At 40.6% G+C, this 24,270-nt stretch overlaps 1 protein-coding gene across 1 annotated transcript; it reads left to right on the forward strand.

The window, feature by feature from the left end:
• The first annotated feature begins 1,294 nt into the window (after positions 1–1,294).
• Positions 1,295–3,087, forward strand: LOC147005255 (preferentially expressed antigen in melanoma-like protein 7). Its single transcript, XM_085836377.1, has 2 exons — positions 1,295–1,887; positions 2,718–3,087. The coding sequence occupies exons 1-2, from the start codon at positions 1,295–1,297 to the stop codon at positions 3,085–3,087; spliced, it is 963 nt and encodes a 320-aa protein (XP_085692503.1).
• The last annotated feature ends 21,183 nt before the right edge of the window (positions 3,088–24,270 follow it).

Here is a 24,270-nt window from a genome sequence, read left to right on the forward strand (position 1 = left end):
TCGTGTCCTATATTTTGGCAATGTACTCGATTTATTTGAACATTCTGGGGTAGTACCAGGAGGCCCCTATCTCAAAAATGTTCTTGGAACAGTCTTCAGTTAGGAGGGGTAGGACTAGGTTTGTTCGTTCCAGGAGACCCTTATCTAAAAAATGTTCCTGGAACAGTTTTCATTTGGGAGGGGGTCGGAATTCTGGGGTGAAGAGTGCTCTGGGGTAAAAAGTTCAGGTGTGTTCCGGGAACAATCTCTGGATGGGAGGGGTAAGAGAGTTCAGGAAAAGTTCAGTTTTTCCTCTTTCACTTACAGGTTCAGAGGTTCAGTCCATTATCATCAAGGTGGGAGCATGGCAGTATCCAGGCAGGCATGGTGCAGGAGGAGCTGAGAGTTCTATGTCTTCATCCAAAGGCTGCTAGTGGAAGACTGACATCCAGGCCTAGGGTGAGGATCTTATACCCACACCCACAGTGACACACCCATTCCAACAAGGCCACACCTTCAGATGATGCCACTCCCTGGGTCAAGGATATACAAACCATCACAGAGACCTTTAGAAGATGAGTGTTCACACCCCACCCACACTCCAGAAGCTGGTAATTCAAATTTTGGTGAAAGAGGAGGCTCTAGGCACATCTTATCTGGAGAAGATGGCCCATGGACTCTTCCCAGCACTGTTCAAGGAGGCCTTTGATGGCAGACATATCAAGCTCATAAAGGCATTGGTGATAGACTGGCCTTTTCGCTGTCTCCATGTGGGGGCATTGATGAAGACTCCTGACCTGGAAACATTGCAAGCTGTGCTAGATGGAGTAGACATTCATCAAACAAGAGGGTTTCACCCCAGGTAAGCAATTTCCAAGTACTATAGAAGGAAGCAGAAGAGTACACATTAGACATTGTCAGGGAGATTAGCTTTGTCATAAATTGATCAGATGCTTCTGATGGCATCATCAGGCAGGGATACAGCATTCTTGACAGGTATTTGTACCTAACACAGTTGGCTATGGATTAGATTTGAATATGGACTAGAGTAAATGTGGCCTCATAGTAGAATGAGACTATCCCTGACATCCCCACAAGAACTTAGAATATAAGTAAGGAGAAACAAAATGTACCTTACTGAAAGAAAAGTACTCATGTGTACAGAAGCACAGGAAAGCTTCTGTAGCATGCCTGAGTCCAACTTGGATATCAAGTCCTGAAAAAAACATACAAATTAGCAGAGAAGAGAGCCGAGTTTAGACATAGGTAGTAAAAGCTAATTCAGGGTCTGCCATCATTCTTATATTTCACCTACATGAGGAAAAAACTAGAGTTTCTTGACCTACGAAAGGTGCACCATAACTTCTGGAACATATGCAGTGATTCAGAGGACAGTGACTGTTCAGCAGAGATCTCGAATGAAAAGCAAGCCGTGAAGGTCCATTCCAGATATGCAGTGAGGCAGCGTCTGAAGGTAACAGTTGACCTGTGCATCAGGTCGTGCCTTGATGAAGCACAAGCATGGTTTTTTAAATGGGCCCAGGAGAGAAAGGGATCCCTATATTTCTGCTGTACAAAGATGAAGATCTGGGCTCTGCCAATAAAAGCTCTCAGACAGATCTTCCATGTTTTTGATCCAGAGCACATCATGGAGTTAGAACTAAATACTGAATGGACTCTGTTAGAGTTGGCACATTTTGCCCCCTATTTAGGGCAGATGAGAAATCTTCACAATGTCTTCCTGGCACCCCTTCACAAGACCACCTTTCCTTTTATCAATAGAACAAGAGTTGGAAAAGTCAAGTGTATCAACAAGTTTATTTCTCAGTTCTGCAAATTCAACTGTCTCCTGCATCTCTTCATGTTCTACATCTATTTTCTCAGAGACCAGAGGAATCGGGTCCTAGGGTAAGCAAGAATAGACAGTTGGATCAGCTACCACAGCAAATCTGTCTGTCTTATCTAAAAGATTAGTGGAACGTGATGCCAGTCATTCACTAGGAACAAACATTTAGAGATTCATAAGACTCTGAAAGAAGTCTCTTGTTTCCATGTTCACTGAGATATACAAGGGAAATTTTACAAGTTAAATCAGTATCTGAAATGAGCACTCATGATATAGAGAAGTGATTTGGTGTCAAGAGTAGGTCAGAACTAGTAAGAAGAGGATGTCATTCTTTCTGGAATCAAGCCCACATAATCAAATGGAAAGGAAGAGGAATCTGTAGTGAGGAGTCAGGGTACTCATTAGCACAGTGTGAAATTGAGTTATATGCTCAGAACTAGAAGAGTAGCCTTCTATCTTCCCCCAGTCACCATGGGTAAAATATTTTGAACCTAAGTAGTGCTGAGTGCATGGAACATGAGGATGAGCTTGGGATGTCATAAGAGCAAGTATGACTGCATACTTGATAATAATGAGAGAGAATAATGCAGATTCACTGAGCCCACAGCAAATATTGAGATACTGTCAGAATTTTATTGCGATGGAATTTCTTCTGTGTGCTTTCTGGGATTAGAGGACAAACTAGTTTTCAGGTTTAGAGTAAGGCCATGAGATAAATTGTGAGGTTGACATGACTGAGCAGTTTCCAAAAGGAAGCATCATAAATGATGTCCTTGACCATTTAGTCAAACTGACACTAGGGTACTTGGTTCCTTCTACAACTTTGTATATCCCAGTCAAACCCCTGCAAGACTATTTGCAAGATCTAACCATCTGTCTACTTTATCCCTAGGTGCCTGATGACATCATTGAAGACCCTCTCCATTACTTACTCCCTGATTTCACAGAGAGATTTGAATTCCTTCAACTACTGTCAGAACCTCCTTCAGCTAAAACATCTGGAGTTGAGAGGGGTGCCCTTACTTGATTTAAATCATACACCTCTGAGCAGTCTCCTCATGAAAGTGGTAGGCACTCTTGAGACTCTGGATTTTCAGGGGTGTAGAATGAAGGACTCCCAGCTCAGTGTCCTCCTACCTGCATTCAAACAATTCTCTCAGATCTCCAATGTCAACTTCTATAGCAATGACTTCTCCATGCCTATCCTGAAGGACCTTTTGTGGCACACAGCCAACTGGGGCAAGATGAATGTGGAACAATAGCCTGCTCCTCTGGAGTGCTATGATGAGTTGGGTCATGTCTCTATAGAAAGATTTGCCCAACTTTGTCAGGATCTCATGGATACACTGAGGATAATTAGGCAGACCAAGAACAGCTACTTTGCTAAATATATCTGCCATACATGTGGGGAGCACCAGGTCTTTGACCAAGTGTCTACACCTTGTTGTTGCTGGCAATAAATTGGGAAAGTTCTGGATTCAAATAAACAATAGGGTTGTGACACATTTCTCACCTGGGAAACTCAGAGCCTGTGGCTTCTGACACTGCTCAGATGGTTAGAAACTAAAGGATGTTCATTGACTGGTATCTTGGAAACGGAGCTTGACATGGGGAACAGTTGGATGGACTGTGGGAACAGGGGCCTAGTGGAGTCAGAAACACAGCTTGTCATTGTTACATGTCTTCTCCCTGAACAGGCTAACTAATCTGGATACCTATAAACCTGGATACGTATAAACCTGGATGTTCTCTCAGTGTGGTCTTTGACTGTTACCAACCTCACTACCAGGTTCAGGGTCAGGAAGGTTCAATGGGTGGAGAAATGGAAAGACACTGATATTTCATGAATGAAGCAAAGGTCTTGTTGAAATTAACATGTTACATTAAAATGAAAGTTTTCTTGATACTTCTTTCACTTGTCCTTTGCCTGAACTACATGTAAAACACACCTGTGTGGCTGAACAGTTACATGCACAAAACATTTAAACTAATGGGAGCAACATAGACACACCTACTATGAAGGAGAATTAAAAGGATCACAGATAATTAACATCTAGTACATTCAAAGCACAAGGCACCTTGGAACCATCAGACATGCCTAAAGTGAAGAAGACAACATAGTGCAAAGTAAACAGGATTTCCAGTCTGGCACTGTAATCTTGACCTTTTTGTAAAGCTTTAAAGAGATGACTAATGGAACCACTATATTCATCTGTTATGCCACATGTCCCTAAAGTCTTATTCCAATTCCTTTTTCCAACAAAACTTTATGAAGTACCCATATTTAATTAAAGATATCCAGTGAAATGCAGGTCTCTCTTCTCCATAAAACATTTACTGTACAAAAAAAAATGTATTTTAAGCCTTCATTTGCAATCAAAACAAGAGAGAAAAATATCACCCTTGGCCTCCTCATTATATCTACTTTCTGTATAGTAACCTCTCAATAAAACAATGTGTTACTCTATATTTATTTAACACTGAAAACATGAGTTCTTTGTTTAAATATCATCGCCATTGTCCAAATTGAATAAAGCATGTAAATTTAAAGACTATGCAACAATCGCCCTCTGGAAAGAAGTCCAGGTCATAATCTTGGGAAGGTGGATAATGTTATCAGCTATGGTGGGAAACATATGAACTTCTAGGCTGGCCTAAAGTACAGAGGAAGAGAAAAATTAAAGAACATACCTCTCTCAGGCTCGTCTTCCTGTCTTCCCCCCACAACCCGTCTCCCTGTCTAAATGTCCAGTTTCCTGACCTTGTTCCTTAGGACCAGTGAACTCACCTGAGATTTTTCACACAATTAACATGCTTTCATATTCTTAACACAAACATCCCATAGATGGAGAGAGACTCTTCATAGGTGAGGAGCACACGCTGGTTTTGCATAGAAACAAAGTTCTGTTTCAGAGCTAATAATCAGGTGGCTGTCAAATGGAACTCAGGCTTCAGGTGCTAGGACCTTCCTTTCTATCTTCTGTGGATCCCACCTGTCACATGCACAAATCCACATAATACACATGTAGCTATTCAAAGAGCTGAAGATGTCTATAAAAATGGATTTAATTTCACAAAAGAATTAAAAAATGGCCCAATTAATTAAAATGGTGATGTTGATCAGTAGCAGTTGTGTGGCTCTGTTAAGAGAGCATGTGGAGTTTCAGGCAAATCCTTTGTGCTCCATTGGTGAGCAATAGTGTAGGGTGCTCTGGGCTCCAGAAGTTGACCTCTTGCACCATGGGTTAGTGAGAGGAAATTAGGAGTTTGTCACTGTACAACATTTATTTCTGTACACATTTATGTATATTCCTGTTCTAGTTGCATGTATCCTTGCATGACAGAAAAAGGTATCAGAACCTTGTATAGATTCTTGTCAGCTACCAGGTGGTTGTCTAGAACTGAACTCCAGTTGTCTGAAAGAGCAGCCAGGGCTCTTGCTAAATGAGGGATGATTCTTACAGGCCCATGTGTGACAATGGTAAACGCACTTATGGACACAGAATCACAAGGAATCAGGAGTCTCTTTTGGACAAAAGCTTTTGACTTTGACATTATCTTTAATTCATTTCAATTCAAACATTTTGTGTACATGTGTGTGTTGCTGGTTTGCTTGATTGTTTGGTTTTTTTAGATAGTCACTATGTAGATCTGTCAATGCAATACCAATATCCAAGAATGGACTAGATGTGCATCATTTCATAGAATGTTTACCTAGCCATTCACAGGATCTCTGAACTACATTAAACAGGGTATGATAATATGTAGCAGTTATCTCAGCACCCTATAGGTTGAGAATTCAGAGCAGAAACTCGATATCATTCTATGTACTTATCAAATACCTAATATAAATATTCTAGAAACTTCTTCTTGACATGGAATTAGAGTCCCTGAGCACTTTCCTTGTGCTGTCTCTTGACTTCATCTTATCCCTGATCAGGAACGGAATAAAAACTGTGCAAAATAGGTAAATAAAAATCAAAATAACAAAAACACCTAGACGATTTCTATATTATGAACTTTAAGGGTATGTTGATAACAGAAGAGAAAGAAACAATGTACAGATGGAGGGAGATAAGGACTAAAATAAATATGACCATGCCTATTTATGTCTTAGGGAAATGTCTGACTGAAACAACATTCTTTGTAAAATTGACATAATCTAATTATCAGTTATAAGTAAATACTAACTATAGATACAAAGCTTCACACCAATGTTCAGAACTTTATTTTATATCAAAATAATTGCAAATTTCCTGATTATTTAGTGTAATTATAAGTGACTCATGAGAATATATGTTGTTAATATGTTTCAGGAAAACTTGTTTCTATTCAGTTTGTGCTAAGTTTAAATGCTAACACATCTAGCTCCCTGTTGATCATTCCTTTTTGTTTTCATTAATTCATTTGTGTATTCACTTTACCACCTGATCACCTCCTGCCTTTTCTTTCCACCAAGTCCTACCCTCTACCATTTCCCCTCATTTCCTTCTCCCATTCTCCCCAGAGAAAGAAACGCACCCATTCCCCACCCCTAAGAGGTGTCATGCAACTCTGACACACCAGGCTGCATCAGGATTAAATGCATCCTCTCTCTCTAAACCAGACAAGTCAAAAAGGTTCCAAATGAAGAGACAAAGTTCAAAACCAGACAACCCCCAATCTCATTTTTAGGATACCCACATTAAGACCAAGTTGCACATCTGTTCCATGTCTGTAGAAGGCCTAGGTCTAGGCTATGGCATGCTCTTTGGTTGGTTCAGTCTCTCTGAACGCCCAATGGGTCCGAATGGCTTAGCTCTGTAGGGCTCCTTCTGGTATACTTGACCCCATTGTAAGACATTGACGACCCATAGCTACTAGAGACTGCTAAGTAAAGACTCGGAGTCAGTGATCAATTAAAAAGCAAGAGAAATTTATTGTTCCGGTTTGTTGGGGTTGTCCTGCTCCTCAAGAAGAGGTGTCGATTCCACACAGCCCCATTGGACAGTTTTTATACAACAACTAGGCACAATATCATTGGTGGAACAATATGACTTTTAAACTGATTGAGCCTTAGGGAATGAGGTGGCAAGGATTTCTCTTGTCTGTAAGTGGCCAACAGACAGTGTGCCCTGAGGTTCTCCTGAGAAATGTGATCCATGAAGGGAGGGTTGCCTACATGCTTCATGACATACTCTGTCTTCCAGGAGGGACTGGGTCCATATGCTCTGGTGTTTGGTGGAATTGGTAAAAATCCTGGCTGATCACTTCACCATCTGGCTCCCTCTAAACTTCCTCTGATCTTTCCACAAGACTACCAGAATTCTGCCTAATGTTTGGCTGTGGGTATTCATGTGTTGCCATCAAGTGCTGGATGAAGACACTCACAAGACAGTATGCAAGGCTTCAGTCCTTAAGCATAACCAAGTATCATTGAGAGTGTCAGAGTTTGGCTCTCTTCCATGGGGTAGGTCTCAAGTTTGGTAAATCATTGGTTGTTTATTCCTTCAATCTCTGCTTGATCTTTATCCCTGCATATCTTGTAGGCAGGGAAAATATTGGATGGAGATATTTGTGGGTGGGTTTGTGTCCCCCTCCCTCCATTGGAAATCCTGCCTGGCTAGAAGAGATGGCTACTTCATCTCTTTATACTCATCTGCTGGGGTCTCAGCCACGGTCATTCCCATATACTCTCAGCAGCCTGTTCCATCCCAGCTCTCTGGCTTGTCCCTATAATGATTCCACATGGATTGCTTTTCTATGTCTCAAACCTATCAACCCCACAACCCCTCCCACCACACCTGATACCCCAAAATGTTCCTGTCCATCTACCCTCTCTCATACAATTCCCTCTCATCAATCACTACTGATAGAGATTTTATTTACCCTTCTGAGTGAGATTCAATCACCTTACCTTGGGCCCTATTGTTTCTTAGCTTCTTTAGGTGCTTGGATTGTAGCATGGTCATCTTGTACGGTATGGGTAATAACTCATTATCAGTGACTACATACCATGCAAGTTCTTCTGGATCTGAGTTACCTCACTCAGAATACTTTTTCCCAGTTCCATCCATTTTCTTGAAAATTACATATTCCTTATTTTTAAGAGTTGACCAATATTCCATGGCATAAATGTACAAGATATTCTTTATCAACTCTATGGTTGAGGCACAGGTGGGTTGTTTCCACTTTTTGCCTATTATGAATAAAGGTGCTATGAATGTAGTTGAGCAAGTGTCCTTGTATTATGGGGAAGCATGTTTTGAGTATATGATCAGGAGTGATATAACTGGGTTTTGAGGTAGAATTATTTGTGGGAAATACCCAGACAGAATTACAAGTGTGGTGTAAAAGATGGCACACTCATCAGAAATGGAAGACTGTCTCCCTTACTCCACATTCTCAACAGCATGTACTGTTACTTGAGTTTTTGATCTTAGCTTTGCTGATGTTTATAGGATGTGCCCTGAAAGTACTTTCAATCAGCATTTGACTAGGAAAGTAGAATATGTCTTGAATTGGTTCTTGACCATTAGAGATTCCTCTGTTGAAAATTCTTTGTTGTCCACTGTACCCAATTTTTATTTTTTTATTTTATTTTTATTAGATAGTTTCTTCATTTACATTTCAAGTCCACCATACTCTCCCCCCCCACACACACACTCCCCTACCCACCCACTCCCACTTCTTGTCCCTGGAGTTCCCCTGTACTGAGGCATATAAAGTTTGCACTGTACCCAATTTTTAAATGGGGTATTTGGTTTGTAGATATCTGGTTCCTTGAGATATTTATTTTGTTTGGATATCAACACTCTTACAAATATAAAGTTGGTAAAGATATTTTTTTCATCTATAGGCTGCTCTTTTGGCATACTAATGCTGTCCATTGTCATCCAAAAAACTTTCTGGTTAATGGGGTCCCTTTTATTAATTGTTGAACTGAGTGCCTGAGCCATGGGTGTTCAGGAAGTCATCACCTTTTCCAATCTGTTCAAGAGCTCTGACATCACTAATGATATTCTGCAGACAGGAGCCTAGCACAGCTGTCCTTGGAGAGGAAATACACTGTCATAGATAGAAATACACACAGAGACCCCAGCTAAACAGAGTTCAGGGAATTTTGTAGAAGAGGGGGAGGAAGGATTGAAGGGGCCAGAGAGGTCAAGGACACCAAAAGAAAAACCTACAGAATCAAGCTACCTAGCCACAGTTGGGATCACTGAGATTGAACTACCAACCAGAGAACTTTCATGAGACAGACCAAGGCCCCTTACGCATATTTAACAGTTCTGAAGCTTGGCCTTCATATGGCACTGAAACGACAGGACAGGGGGCTGTTACGGACTGCTGCCTAACTTTTGATCACTTTCCCTAACTTTGGCAGCCTTGTCTAGCCTTAATTGAAAAAGATGCACTTTGATAAGCTAACATTTATCCATGGGAGGTCTCTCCTTTTCTGAGGAGAATGGGAAGCAAAGTGTGGAAGAGGATAGGGAGTGATTGAGAGGGGTGGAAGTGACTGAAGGTATGCTATGAACTGTAAACTAATCACATGAAACTTCTGCTAGGCTTTTGTCCTTAAGCATAACCAAGTATCATCATGAGTGTCAGAGTTTGGCTCTCTTCCATGAGGTAGGTTTCAAGTTTGTCCACTCTGTGGTTGGATACTCCTTCAATCTCTGCTCCAGCTTTTAGATTGTATATCTTGTAGGCAGCGAAAATTGTGGATGGAAGTTATTGTGGGAAGGATGGTGTCTCCCTACCTCCATTGGAAATCCTGATAGGCTACAGGAGGTGGCCACTTCAGTCTTTATCTCCAGTTAGTAGGGTCTCAGCCAAGGTCACTCCCTTATCCTCCCAGCAGCCTGCCCCAACCCAGGTCTCTGGCTTCTTCCTGAGATGCCCCCACATGGATGGATTTTCCCTCTCCCAGTCCTTTGGAGAGAGCTCTTCCCAACACACCTGATTCCCAAAACTGCTCCTGTCCCCATACCCTCTCCCATATAGTTCCCACTAATCAAACACTATTGATATACTTTTCATTTCCCCTTTTGAGTGATATTCAATCATCATCTTACCTTGGGCCCTACTGATTCTTAGCTTCTTTGGGTGTTTGGATTATAGTATATTTATCCTGTACTCTATGGGTAATATTCACTTATCACTGAGTATACACTATGCAAGTTCTTTTGGGTCTGGGTTACCTCTCTCACAATGATATTTTCCAGTTTTCCCCATTGGCCTGAAAATTATAAAACAGTCCTTATTTTTGATTGGTATTTCATGGCATAAAGATACAAGATTTTCCTTATTCATTCAATGGGTGCTGGACAGGTGGGCTGCTTTCAGCTTCAGGTTATTATGAATAAATGTGCTATGAATGTACTTTAGCAAGTGTCCATATGCTCTGGGGGAACATATTTTCAATATATTCCCAGGAGTGGTAGGTATTACAGGGTCTTGAAGTAGAATTATTTCGGAGAAACACCCAGATTAATTTCCAAATTTGTTGTACAAGTTTGCACACTTCTCACAACAATGGGATGGTATACCTAGCTCCACATCCTCATTAGCATGTGCTGTTACTTGAGTTTTGATCTTAGCAATGATGATGTGTATAGGATGGTGTCTTAGGGTCTTTTCAGTTTGCATTTGACTAGAATAGTAAATATTTCTTTAAGTGATTCTTGACCATTAGAGATTCCTCTTTTGAAAATTCTCTGTTGACCTCTGCACCCCTTTTGTAAATGGGGTATTTGGTTTGCTGATGTTTAATTTCTTGAGGTGTTTATACAGTTTGGATATCAGCACTCTGTCAAATATACATTCAGTAAAGTTAATTTTCCATTCTATAAGCTACCGTTTTGTCCTATTGATGCTGTCATTTGCCTTACAGAGGATTTTCAGTTTCATGAAGCCCATTTAGTGTTGATCTTAATGCATGAGCTATGGGGTTCTGTTCAGGAAGTAGTCACCTCTTACAATAACATCGCGGACCCTACACTATTAATGATATTCTTCAACCAGGAGCAATTAGGAGTGGACAATATTGAAGAATTTACTCTACTGCAATTTGGTTTCCTTCTAATCTGATTGTGACTGTGCCCCTTATCTTTTTCTTGAAGTAAGAAAGTATTTCATACCCAAGAGCTATAGCCTTAAGAGGAAGTTCCTCTTACTCTGAACTGGGGAACACTGAGCAAGAGTGAGGGAGAGGGAAGGGCATTTCTTATCAATGGTTTCCTGAAGGACCAAGGTGTGCTGCCAGGAAAGGCAGAAGAATCCAAAGAAGAAACATGGAATAAAATCACCCTGAGACCCAGGTGAGCTAAACAACCTTGATGACACATAAGGACATTGCAGCCCATTTCCCACTGCCAGAAGGATCAGTACAAGCTCAGCTTTTGTTAGCTTCATTTCTAATGGATATCCATCTAGTTATATTTTCGAGTACAAATTAATCATGGTTGCAAGAGCTGGGGAGAGGGTGGTGGTGTATGGAAGCATCTCAACCTAGCCCTTGGTGAGAACACACAACCACCTGAGGCATCATTTTTACTCTGTGTCAGTGCTGCCCCCTACTGGAAACTGAGTTGATCTTGGTTACAGGATTGGTTCAGAGAATTAAAGAACCTACTACCTGAACTCCCAGCCAGTAGGGATCATTCTTCAAAATAACATGTATTTTCTAAGACAGAAAAATCACAATTCATTACTACTAATTGCATTGTATGAACTTAGCGGAACTTACAAACCAAATTTATTATCTTACTTAGTGTTTCTATTTCTGCAATAAAAAATCATGACCAAGCCGGGCAGTGGTGGTGCATGCCTTTCATCCCAGCACTTTGGAGTCAAAGGCTGGCAGATTTCTGATGGAAAGGCCAGCCTGGTCTACAGAGTGAGTTCTGGGACAGACAGGGCTACACAGAGAAAATATGTCTCTATAAACATCAAAAAAAATGATCAAAAAAAAAATTGGGGAAGTTTATTTGGCTTTCCATCAGAGAAGGGGAGGCCTCAGATAAACACACATTAGCTTATCAAGGTACATAATTTTCTATTGAGGCTAGATAAGTTATCCCACATGGAGGAAAGGGACCAATGAGAGCCAAAATTCTTTCTCTAGTATACCCCTTCAGGTTCCTGGTTACCGTCCTGCTCTAATGCCCCTCAGTTAAGGACTGGGACCTGAGGGATATAAGAGGAAAAAAAATCCTGTCTCCTCAAGTTACTTTTGGTCAGATTGTTTTGTCACACAGCAGAAAACTGATTAGGACAGCATGTCCCAAATCCAAATGCCTTTTCTACATTCACAGAACACCCATATGGTAATATGTATCTTATAGAGAGGCCACCTGGTCCAGGGAATACAGAGTAAAGACAAAAATCCTATGCTTTCCCATCATATCTACTGTACCTCTAACCGAGTCTTGCTTCAGGAAATGCTCACTAATTGAATGGAGAGAGAGCTGTGTTTACATGGCAGGCTCTTGTAGGACTGAGGAAGCAATACCTGAGACTCTTGTGGAAATTCCTTACTCAAATTCTTTGGAAATTGCTTCTCTCAGTGTAACTCATAATGTATCTGTCACACTTCAAGAATATGTTGGGGTGACAACTAACATGACAGCATAAAACAGAATCTGGGGTCATAGCTGCAAGGGAAGCATGTTGGGGGAGGGGAACCTGGGTGAGACGAGAAGAGAAGCAGGTACAACCCTGATGACAGTCCTGTGCACTACACAGTTTTTTCTTTCTCTTTGTCTGTGGGAACTAAAAAGGGGCCAGGGGAGAGAGGATAGCCCACTTCTGGCCAGATTCCCTCCTATGCTCTGGGCAGGCAAATGTGGGAGGGCTGCCAGACTCTTTCCACTCTGCCCCAGGTGAGCATCTAAGCCATTGACCCCACTCAAGGGTGTGTGGACAAGGGGCAGTCCCTGATCAGTGCCCTGGGACAACACCCTTTTGCCCCCAGTTTATGGGAGAGAGGGCTTAGGGAGAGAGGTTCCCACACAGGCTAGAGTAAGCACAGGGGGCCTTGACTGGAGCACAAGAAGGTGGGCCATGACTGGTGCACAGGAAGGCGGGCCTTGACTAGAGCACAGGAAGGCCTTCCATTAGGAGATTAGAAACGGCTCATTAGGAGAAAGCTTATCCCATCATCTAAGCTCAGGGGGCCCTGATGAACAGAGACAGTCTATGGTTTTAGAGCTTTAGTTTAGAAAGGCAGGGAGAAGGGAGATGAGAGAGAGAGAGAGAGAGAGAGAGAGAGAGAGAGAGAGAGAGAGAGAGAGAGAGAGAGAGAGAGAGAGAGACCAGTTGTGGCCAAGAGGAGACAAAGGGGAAAGAGGAAAGAGAGAGACAGAAAAAAGGCTAGAGAGTAAGAGGCAGAGAGTAAGGGAATGAGAGGAGAGAGGAGAGAGGAGAGGAGAGGAGAGGAGAGGAGAGGAGAGGAGAGGAGAGGAGAGGAGAGGAGAGGAGAGGAGAGGAGAGGAGAGGAGAGGAGAGGAGAGGAGAGGAGAGGAGAGGAGAGGTGTTAGAGAGTAAGAGGAGTTTAGGGGAGTAAGAGAGCAAGGTGGGGCCAAGCAACCCCTCTTATGGTCTTTACTGTTGCTAGGTAACTGAGGAGGAGTTTAGCCCGAAGGTCAAAAGGTTGGGACATTGCCTATGTGACTACTAACCATGCTTCTCCTGTGCAGGCTGAGGGGGAGGTAACTTAGGAGCCAGAGTTCCAGGAGCATGAGAATTATCCTTCTGTCCCAGGTATGTGAATTATCACGACTGGGTCCAGCGGTTCAGACCTCAGCTCAACTAGAGACCAGACTGTCTGTGTATAGTCCAATGCCCAACATTTGTCCATCTCTACCTTGGACCAGACAAGAAAGCACTGCTCTGAACATGTAAAAAGAGTTAGATCTATTCAGATCAGTGAAAGGCAAATCTTGTGAATTCAGAGGAAAAATCTGCAACTAAAACCTGGACATCTTAAATGTACACTTGGCTCCAAGGCATGCTGGATAAGAGGCCAGTTTGGCAAGAACTAGATTTGCCTTTTTGAGTCTTTTATACCCTTTGTAAAAAAAATCGTGCTCACGATTAGGGTTATATTTTAGACTCAAACAATTATATTTATAAAGAAGTATGTGTATACAAAACATATATGGGCCCAATAACAACTAAGCAGAAAACTGGTCATGAAGCTGAAGACATGTGTAGAAGAATATGTAGGAGTTTGGGAGGAGAAGAAAAAAGTTGTGATTGAAAATGTTTCAATATTGAAGAAAATTGTTTACCCCATACATTTATTACAAGTCCACAGATACAGATGTATACATCGACCTCTTATTCTACATTTATCAAGACAACTTCTGTGGCTTTTTCTTTTGATTCTAGATCCTGGTGTTTCTCCTGCTCATCACATTTCCCAGAGCTGTGATGCAGTCCACAGGACAGACTCTCTTCTCACCTGCCTGTATAGACTAGAAGCTTCTTCCCTGTGACTATCCTGGCAGGGATGAAAGGGGAAGACTGTCTAGACCAGTGGGTTTCAACCTTCTTTAGTGCTGTGACCCTTCTTCAATGCACTTCCCATTGTTGTGGGAACCCCCACCAAAAAGTTATTTAATGGTTAGTTTTTAACTCCTATTTGCTATTGCTATAAATTTTAGTATAAATGTCTGATATGCAAGATATTTAATATGGTAAATCAAATGAGTCCTGTTACATATTTTGAGAACCACTGATTTAGAAGATGGGCTGAAGAAAATTGAGCAATAGATGTAACTCATTTTAAACTGATTAAAATGCCAGTATCTGATAATAAAAGTGCTTCACGAAAAGAGATTTGTATCTGCACTGGAGTTTTGATCACATTTTCCCATGTGGTCCTCAGGCAAGAATGTTCTCCCAGCAGATAAGGAACCAGTGCTTCCTTTTGGCATTTCTACCCAGATACCCAGGGATTATTACTAGAACTCTTGTTCTGGGTCCTTGCACAGAAAATCCTCAGTAAACTCATATCTCCTGATCTGATGACTTTCTTGTTTAATTGACTTATTAGGGAAGAGTGACCACACTTGGATTTTTAGGTCTCTCAAACATCAGGCTCTGACCCTTACTTGCTTTAATAACAACTGCTGTCCCCAGAACACTCACAAGAAGTAATTTAAAACAGAAAGAGGTTTCTTTAACCAACTGTTCTTGGGATACTCTCCAGCATGGTATTTTGGGAAAGGACTTGTGGAAAGAGGAGAGGCCTGGTCATTGTGTATCCTAACAGGAAGCCAAGAGAATGTTGTGCTCAGCTTGATTTCTCTCTTTCATTCAGTCCTGGCCTCTAGCCCATTAGATGGTGCCACTCCCATTTAAATTGGTTCACCTTCCTGCTCAGTCACAGGTTTTAGGAAACAGGTGGGTTTCCATAGAGATTCTAAATCCCATCAACATGCTTAGCCATCACACCGAACCTAAACACCAAATGTAGATGAGTGGATATTTTTGATTGGCATTGGGAGGATGTGTAAGGTTTTGGCAAAAGAGATTGTCTGTCAACTAGACAGGCTCTAATCACCTAAGAAGATGGTATCTTGGAATCCAGGAGAGTTAGTTTATGGATTGAGTTAAAGTTTGAAGGTCTGGTGGTTTGAATCTTTGTTACTAGAAAGTCCAACTTGTTCTCACCTGTGAAGATTCCAATTGCTGACTTGCTAGGGCTCTAAGAAATCAAATCCTTAGAAATATTTAATGCTTTTGGCCAGAGCCTTGTATCTTTCCTCCAACTTTAATATAAACATCTAATGTTCTACTTTGAGTGTTAAGAACCATTTAGGGGGCTGGGCTTGATAAGGCATACCTTCAATACCACCATCATAAGGCAGAGAGGCAAAAAGAGCTCTGAGCGTTGTAGGCTAACCTGGTCTGCAGAGTTCAAGCACAGCCAAAGCTACACAGACAAATTCTCAAAAATCAAAAACAATCAAACAACAACAGAAGTAGCATTTACATAATGGTTAACATTGTCACATTGGTGTCCTTTAGAATAATCAAGGAAATATACCTGATGGTTTTGTGAAAAGAAGTTTTGGGCAGATGCTCCAGTCTGAATGTGGAGGTGCTATTTCATAGGCTGAGGTCAACACCCCATTTGCTAGGGTCATAACAGGATAAGAAAGAGAGTGCAAATTAACTATGACCCTTGACTTCTCTCTGATCATTGCCTGTGTACACATCCTGATCATTCTTACTCTTGCAACTGTGTCTTCCGTGATGTGATGAACAGTATTCCCTTGAACTTTGAGACAAGGAAGTTCTTTTTCCAGATATACTGCCTCTTTGTGGGTATTTCATCACAGCAAGTATCACTGGTCTTACTAGGAATCAGGCAGAGGAACTGGGTTTCTTAACAGTTGTTAAAAGAAAGCTACTTTCTCTTGAACATAGAATAGGATATGAGTTTGACCACTGACCCTGAAAGAAACCTGTCACTGTACTCTGTACCAAAGATTAGAACATTACATTGCATTATCCCTTTATCTTAGGAGTTAATCCAAGTTGACTTGTCAATCACTTGGCCAAGTAGACCATCCCACAGGAGAGCTGGTTCACCTGAGGATACTCCAAGGACATGGGAGGAGTGATCATCCCCTTAATAAGCTGCTGTTCTTACACTTTCCTCCTACCTGTTGCTCAGTCATCTTCACTACCGAACCAGCCTGTTGCCTGGGTTCTAACTCAAAGTTGTAAGTGCAGTCTTTACCCATTCTCTCTCTAATACCTGTGTAAATTCTAAACATGCCAACTAAGATATTCTAGGCTTTTTGCTCTTGTCTTCTGTAGACCCTACCTGCATTTTCTATTATGTTTGCAGACCTCCATTTCTGCCCCTAACTCTAAAAACATGACTCTCTCTCCTTATCTCCTTCCTCATCTAGTATTTTCTGGGATTTATAGCAGGCCTGTCTTCCTCTCAGACTCTAATAAGATGATAGAGGAGTTTCTTTCTGAATTTCTTCATGAATTCTTTTTAATGTACATCATCTCAGTGAGAAGGGCTATGAAGTAATTCCTGGGAAGATTCAGTGACTGCAGAGGCTGACTGACTGACTGCATGCAGTGACATGAGGAGGATGGAATGAATCCGGCAGGAGAATGAACAGAGTTGACTTGGGGAAGCTTTAGGGTATTTAATAGCCATGTCTTGTCTCTCCCCACATGTCCCACCTAACATCCTGTCACTAACAAATAAAGCAGGACCTAATATCCTATCAGATTTATTTTTAAATCTTATAGTGTATTAAATTAAAAACACTACTCCCAAAAATCAAAAGGCTTTAGAATGTTCTCAGATGGCATCTGAAGCTGATATGAGAGATTTTTCAGCTTTTCTAAACCTATCCATTAACTTTTTCAGCAAAGTAAATATTTTTAAATTTTTACCTGTGTATCTAAGAACTGCTTTAATTTAAGATTTTTAAAAAACTTCTTAACAAAAAAACATTATGAAACTGCTTTTATGTTGAAATATGAAATTTGGAGTATTCTAAATCTTTTTTCAAAACATGGCTTATTCTATTTGGCTCCAGAATAATTTTTTTTAATTTATTTTGAGATGAAACCTGGTTGATTTGTTGTTGTTGTTGTTGTTGTTTGTATCAATAAAAGGAACTCCACTTCTCCCCTTCTTTGATGTGTCAATCTTAACACTGTGTTTATGATACAAAGTACCTGAATACTGCACTGTGGAACATCCTAGGATCACTTCCAGTAATAATCATTGAGCTATAAAAAACTACATCTTGCTTGGAAACAGACTTTCTCTGGGATCAGAGTCCTGAAATAGAAAACTCAAGAAATTAAAACAAAATAAAAAACACCTTTGTTAGTTTGAAGACAAACACTCCACTGTGGAGTTAAGCCACATAATATTTTCAACATTGTCTTTCAATTTTCTGTTAATATTTATATTTAAAATGTTTAATTGTGCATTTCTATCTCTGTATGAGTGGAATCCCAAGGGAAGCCAGAAGAAGGTGATGGATCCCCTGAATCTAGAGTTACAAGGGTTTGTGAACTACCTTAAAGTGGTCCTGGGAACCCAAGTATGGTACCCTGAAAGAGCAGACAGTGCTCTGAGCTGTAGAGTCATTTACTTATTCCCCCTTTTTATTAATCGCTAATATTTTAAATTAAAATATATTTATAACATTTCCTTTATCTCATTCCAACCCTTGCCATGTATGTACCCCTGATCCACATCAAATGCAGTGCTTCTATTTCTTTTTTACAAATACACACACACACACACACACACACACACACACACACACACAGAGAGAGAGAGAGAGAGAGAGAGAGAGAGAGAGAGAGAGAGAGAGAGAGAGAGAGAGAGAGAGAGAGAAACACAATTACATATATACATGTGAACATACGAGTATGGGTATAGATTCCTAATATGTAAATACAACCTGCTGAGTCTTTATATGTGTTTTGGTAAACTGAAACATGGTCTCCTATAATCCAGACTACCCCAGAAATGTATATGTATCTTAGATGTGTGTGAGCATCAGAGACCTTTTGCCTCTACCTCCTAAGTGGTGGGACACAAATTCCAAGCACTGTAGTCTCTTAACAGAGTGTGGTGATGGAGAGTGCTCAAAGCATGTTAGGCAAGCCTTCCAGAAACTCAATACATCTCTAGTATCTACCTTTAAACTTTTCTTTCATTTACTTTTTGCTAACATTCAAGGAACTTAGACTCATTAAAGAACAATGAAGTTCTCATGGATGGGAGAAATGTAAATAAAAATACTTAAAATATATTGAAGAGGGGTTTTCCTCTGTTACTAGTAAAAGAAAACACTGTGGGATTGGAATTTGTGTGTGATTGTGTGTAAGTCTGTGTATGTGTGTGTCTTGGAGAGTTTGGACAGTTTTGTGAAAACTTGACAATTGCTAAAGTCATCTGAGAATAGGGACTATGGGTTGAGAAAAAGCCTCAATAAGATTGAGCTACAGGTAAGCCTGTAGAGCATTTTCTTAATTATTGATTAATGGGGGAGGGCCATTCTATTATGGGCAGTTCCATCCCTGGGCTGGTGTACCTGGTTCACCACAGCAAAAAAAATAAATCACCAAGACATAAGCTGGTACTGGCATAGTGGTCTTTTGCTTTGATGGGCCTGATAATGTTTTAGGGAGGATTGTGGAAGGCCTTTGGAAATTTGAGCTAGAGAATCCATTGAGTAAGGAGAGAACAGTGGTATGTTCTATTGGAGGTTGGAAGTGTTGAGAGCAGTTCAAATGATGGAGGCGTGGCTTGTGATGCTTCAGAGGGAAGCCAAGAGTCTACTGAGCCATTTGAGTTAAGACTTCATGGTTCAGGTTTTAGTTAAAGATTCAGCTCTGATGAACAAGTCACCAGAACAAGTAAAGTGAAACCTTTGCTTTCCTGAAATATCAATACAGGTCAGCTGGGACTTAAGAATCAGCAGATTTACATTTAAGAGACCAGCATTATTGAGATGAAGTCATCTGTAAAGTGTTCTCTCAGAATCCAAAGAAGCTGTATTCCAAGATTAGCAGCTGAACTTGGTAGTGAAAGATTTACCCAGGTGGTTCTGGTTTTGAAGGTAATTAGGGGAGAACAGATGAGGCTTGGCATTGGAGAGCAGTTCTGGAGTCTTGGAGTCTAGGAAAGGCTATGGGTGAAAGTGCTATCCAGTTGAAAGACCCCCAGCATTTGTAGATGCAGTACCTAGGCATGAGTTCCAAGAACAAGTATGGAGTGGAGCCAGCCTGAGCCTAGAAGACAAGATCTATGTGCTGTACAGGGCAGAGTGAAGAAGTGACTCAAGCCCTTTAAAAGAGCCCAGAAGAGAGGGAGTAGATCCCAGATATAAGACATTGAGTACTTTACACTATTGCAGCTTAGGTTTGCTCTAACATGATTATGACTGTGCCCTGGTTCTCTCCTCTTGAAGTACAAATTTAATCATTTTTATTATTTAAATGCATTTTACACTCAAACAAAATAATATTGAGCATTTTGAGAATCAAATACTACATAAAAATTGTTCAACATTTATATTCATATCTTTTCATACCCTAAAATATCATTAATGAATATTTAATACTATCCATAACTGAGGATTCTACATATAATGATGAATAATAAATTGTTTCAAAACATGAAAAATAAGCATAGTAAAATAGCTTAAGATATTAATAATGAATCATTAAGAAATATATTCAAAAGCCCTTATGAAATATCACCTGACATAGTGAAAGAGTATTTAAAATGCATTGTACATTTGTGTGCATTGTCTAACAATCAGTTTACACATAAAAGATTATGAGTGTTTCTAGGAGATAAATTTTATTATCAGTAAGTATATTTTAAAAATTTCTAAATAGGATCGGTGGGAGACATCTTGGTTCCTGGACTCCTCTGAGAGTAGTCTGCACAGGTAAGAGTGTGGACGAGAGCCACAGAGCTTCTGAGGCAGCCCCCTTTTCGGGATCCAGAATCTGGGCACCTTCCCTGTCAGAGGAGAGTTGTCAGCCATGCCCGGGAGGGCTTTGCAGGAGCACCTGGGGAGCCATCTTGGTTCCTGGATCTCTTTGAGACTAGTTTGTGCAGGTGAGAGTGTGGATTACAGAAGGTAACAGCTTCTGGGAAAGGCCGAAGCAACATAGCTTCTGGGACAGGTCCTGTTTTGGGCCTTCATCTTCGGCCAGGAAGGCCTTCCGAACTCCAGATATCTGTGCACCTTCCCTGTAAGAGGAGAGCTTGCCTGCAGAGAGTGCTCTGAACACTGAAACTCAGAGGAGAGAAGTAGTCTCCCAAGTCTGCTGATAGAGGCTAACAGAATCACGAGAGGAACAATCTCTAACAAGAGACAACTATAGCAAGTAACTCCAGAGATTACCAGATGGTGAAAGGTAAACATAAGAATCTTACTAACAGAAACCAGGACCACTCACCATCATCAGAACACAGCACTCCCACCTCACCCAGTCCAGGGCACCCCAACACACCGGAAAAGCTAGATGCAGATTTAAAAGCATATCTCATGATGATGGTAGAGGACAACAAGGACTTTAATAACTCACTTGAAAAAATACAGGAGAACACTGCTAAACAGGTAGAGGACCTTAAAGAGGAAGCACAAAAATCCCTTAAAGAATTGCAGGAAAACACAACCAACCAGGTGATGGAATTGAATAAAACCATCCAAGACCTAAAAAGGGAAATGGACACAATAAAGAAAACCCAAAGTGGGGCAAGGCTAGAGATAGAAACCCAGGCAAAGAACACTGAAACCATAGATGCGAGCATCAGCAACAGAATACAAGAGATGGAAGAGAGAATCTCAGGTGCAGAAGATTCCATGGAGAACATCGGCACAACAATCAAAGAAAATGGAAAATGCAAAAAGATCCTAACTCAAAACATCCAGGAAATCCAAGACACAATGAGAAGACCAAACCTACAGATAATAGGAGCAGATGAGAATGAAGATTTTCAACTCAAAGGGTGAGCAAATATCTTCAAAAACTTATAGAAGAAAACTTCCCAAACCTAAAAAAAGTGATGCCCATGAATTTACAAGAAGGCTACAGAACTCCAAATAGACTGGAACAGAAAAGAAATTCCTCCCGACACATAATAATCAGAACAACAAATGCACAAAATAAAGATAGAATATTAAAAGCAGTAAGGGAGAAAGGTCAAGTAACATATAAAGGCAGGCCTATCAGAATTACACCAGACTTTTCACCAGAGACTATGAAAGCCAGAAGAGCCTGGACAGATGTTCTACAGACACTAAGAGAACACAAATGCCAGCCCAGGCTACTATACCTGGCCAAACTCACAATTACCATAGATGGAGAAACCAAAGTTTTCCATGACAAAAGAAAATTCACACATTATCTTTCCACAAATCCAGGTCTTCAAAGGATAATAACAGAAAAAAAAAACAAAAACAAAAACAACAACAACAAAAAAATACAAGGACAGAAATCACGCTCTAGAAATAGCAAGAAAGTAATCCCTCAATGAACCAAAAAGAAGACTGCCACAAGAACAGAATGCCAACTCTAACGACAGAAATAAAAGGAAGCAACAATTACTTTCCTTAATATCTCTTAATATCAATGGGCTCAACTCCCCAATTAAAAGACATAGACTAACAGACTAGCTACACAAATAGGACCCAACATTTTGCTGCTTACAGGAAACACATCTCAGGGAAAAAGATAGACACTACCTCAGAATGAAAGGCTGGAAAACAATTTTCCAAACAAATGGTCTGAAGAAACAAGCTGGAGTAGCCATTCTAATATCTAATAAAATTGACTTCCCACCCAAAGTTATGAAAAAAGACAAGGAGGGACACTTCATACTCATCAAAGGTAAAATGTTCCAAGAGGAACTCTCGATTCTGAATATCTATGCTCCAAATGCAAGGGCAGCCACATTCATTAAAGAAACTTTAGTAAAGCTCAAAGCACACATTGTACCTCTCACAATAATAGTGAGAGACTTCAACACACCACTTTCACCAACGGACCGATCATGAAAACAGAGACTAAACAGGGTCACAGTGAAACTAACAGAAGTTATGAAACAAATGGATCTAACAGATATCTGCAGAACATTTTATCCTAAAGGATATGCCTTCTTCTCAGCACCTCATGGTACCTTCTCCAAAATTGACCATATAATTGGTCAAAAAACAGGCCTCAACAGATACAAAAATATTGAAATTGTCCCATGCATCCTACCAGATCACCATGGACTAAGGCTGATCTTCAATAAAAACATAAATAATAGAAAGCCAACATTCACCTGGAAACTGAACAATACACTTCTCAATGATACCTTGGTCAAGGATGGAATAAAGAAAGAAAATAAGGACTTTGTAACGTGTAATGAAAATGAAGCCACAACATACCCAAACAATGGGACAGAATAAAAGCATTTCTAAGAGGAAAACTCATAGCTCTGAATGCGGCCAAAAAGAAACTAGAGAGAGAACACACTAGCAGCTTAACAACACACTAAAAGCTCTAGAACAAAAGGAAGCAAATTCACCCAAGAGGAGTAGACGGCAGGAAATAATCAAACTCAGGGAGGAAATCAACCAAGTGGAAACAAGAACTATTCAAAGAATCAACCCAACGAGGAGCTGTGACTTGTGAGACTATGCCGGGGCCTAGCAAACACAGAAGTGGATGCTCACAGTCAGCTATTGAATGGATCACAGGGCCCCCAATGGAGGAGCTAGAGAAATCACCCAAGGAACTAAAGGGAAGTGCAATCCTATAGGTGGAACAAGAATATGAACTAACCGGTACCCCGGAGCTCTTGTCTCTAGCTGCATATGTATCAAAAGATGACCTAGTTGGCCATCACTGGAAAGAGAGGCCCATTGGACTTGCAAACGTTATATGCCCAGTACAGGGGAACGCCAGGGCCAAAAAGGGGGAGTGGGTGGGTAGGGGAGTGGGGGTTGGGTATGGGGGTCTTTGGGATAGCATTGGAAATGTAAATGAGGAAAATACCTAATTAAAAAAAAAGAAAAACAATAAGAAAAGCAATCTACAGCAAACCAGTAGCCAACATAAAAGTAAATGGTGAGAAGCTGGAAGAAATCCCACTGAAATCAGGGACTAGACAAGGCTGCCCACTTTCTCCCTACCTATTCAACATTGTACTTGAAGTCCTAGCCAGAGCAATTTGACAACAAAAGGAGATCAAGAGGATACAAATTGGAAAGAAGTCAAAATGACACTTTTTGCAGATGATATGATAGTATATATAAGTGACCCTAAAAATTCCACCAGAGAACTCCTAAACCTGATAAACAGCTTCGGTGAAGTAGCTGGATACAAAATAACTCAAACATGTCAATGGCCTTTCTCTACACAAAGGATAAACAGGCTGAGAAAGAAATTAGGGAAAAAACACCCTTCTCAATAGTCACAAATAATATAAAATACCTTGGCATGACTCTAACTAAGGAAGTGAAAGATTTTTATGATAAAAACTTCAAATCTCTAATGAAAGAAATTAAAGAAGATCTCAGAAGATGGAAATATCTCCGATGCTCATGGATTGGCAGGGTCAATACAGTAAAAATAGCTATCTTGCCAAAAGCAATCTACAGATTCAATGCAATCCCCATCAAAATTCCAACTCAATTCTTCAAAGAATTAGAAAGGGCAATCTCCAAATTTATCTGGAATAACAAACAATCTAGGATGGCAAAAACTCTTCTGAAGGATCAAAGAACCTCAGGTGGATTCACCATGCCTGACCTAAAGCTGTATTACAGAGCAATTGTGATAAAAACTGCATGGTACTGGTATATCGACAGACAAGTAGACCAATGGAATAGAATTGAAGACCCAGAAACGAACCCACACACCTATGGTCACTTGATATTTGACAAGGG

Source organism: Mus caroli, unplaced genomic scaffold (genome assembly GCF_978045245.1).
Source record: "Mus caroli unplaced genomic scaffold, Mus_caroli_1 scaffold_4, whole genome shotgun sequence".
NCBI lineage: Eukaryota > Metazoa > Chordata > Mammalia > Rodentia > Muridae > Mus > Mus caroli.

Excerpts from the sequence above, each read along its gene's own strand:
- LOC147005255 (XM_085836377.1), top strand. The coding sequence starts at position 1,295 with ATGAGGAAAAAACTAGAGTTTCTTGACCTACGAAAGGTGCACCATAAC. Across the intron at positions 1,888-2,717 it reads CAGAGGAATCGGGTCCTAGG|GTGCCTGATGACATCATTGA; the intron begins GTAAGCAAGAAT and ends CTTTATCCCTAG.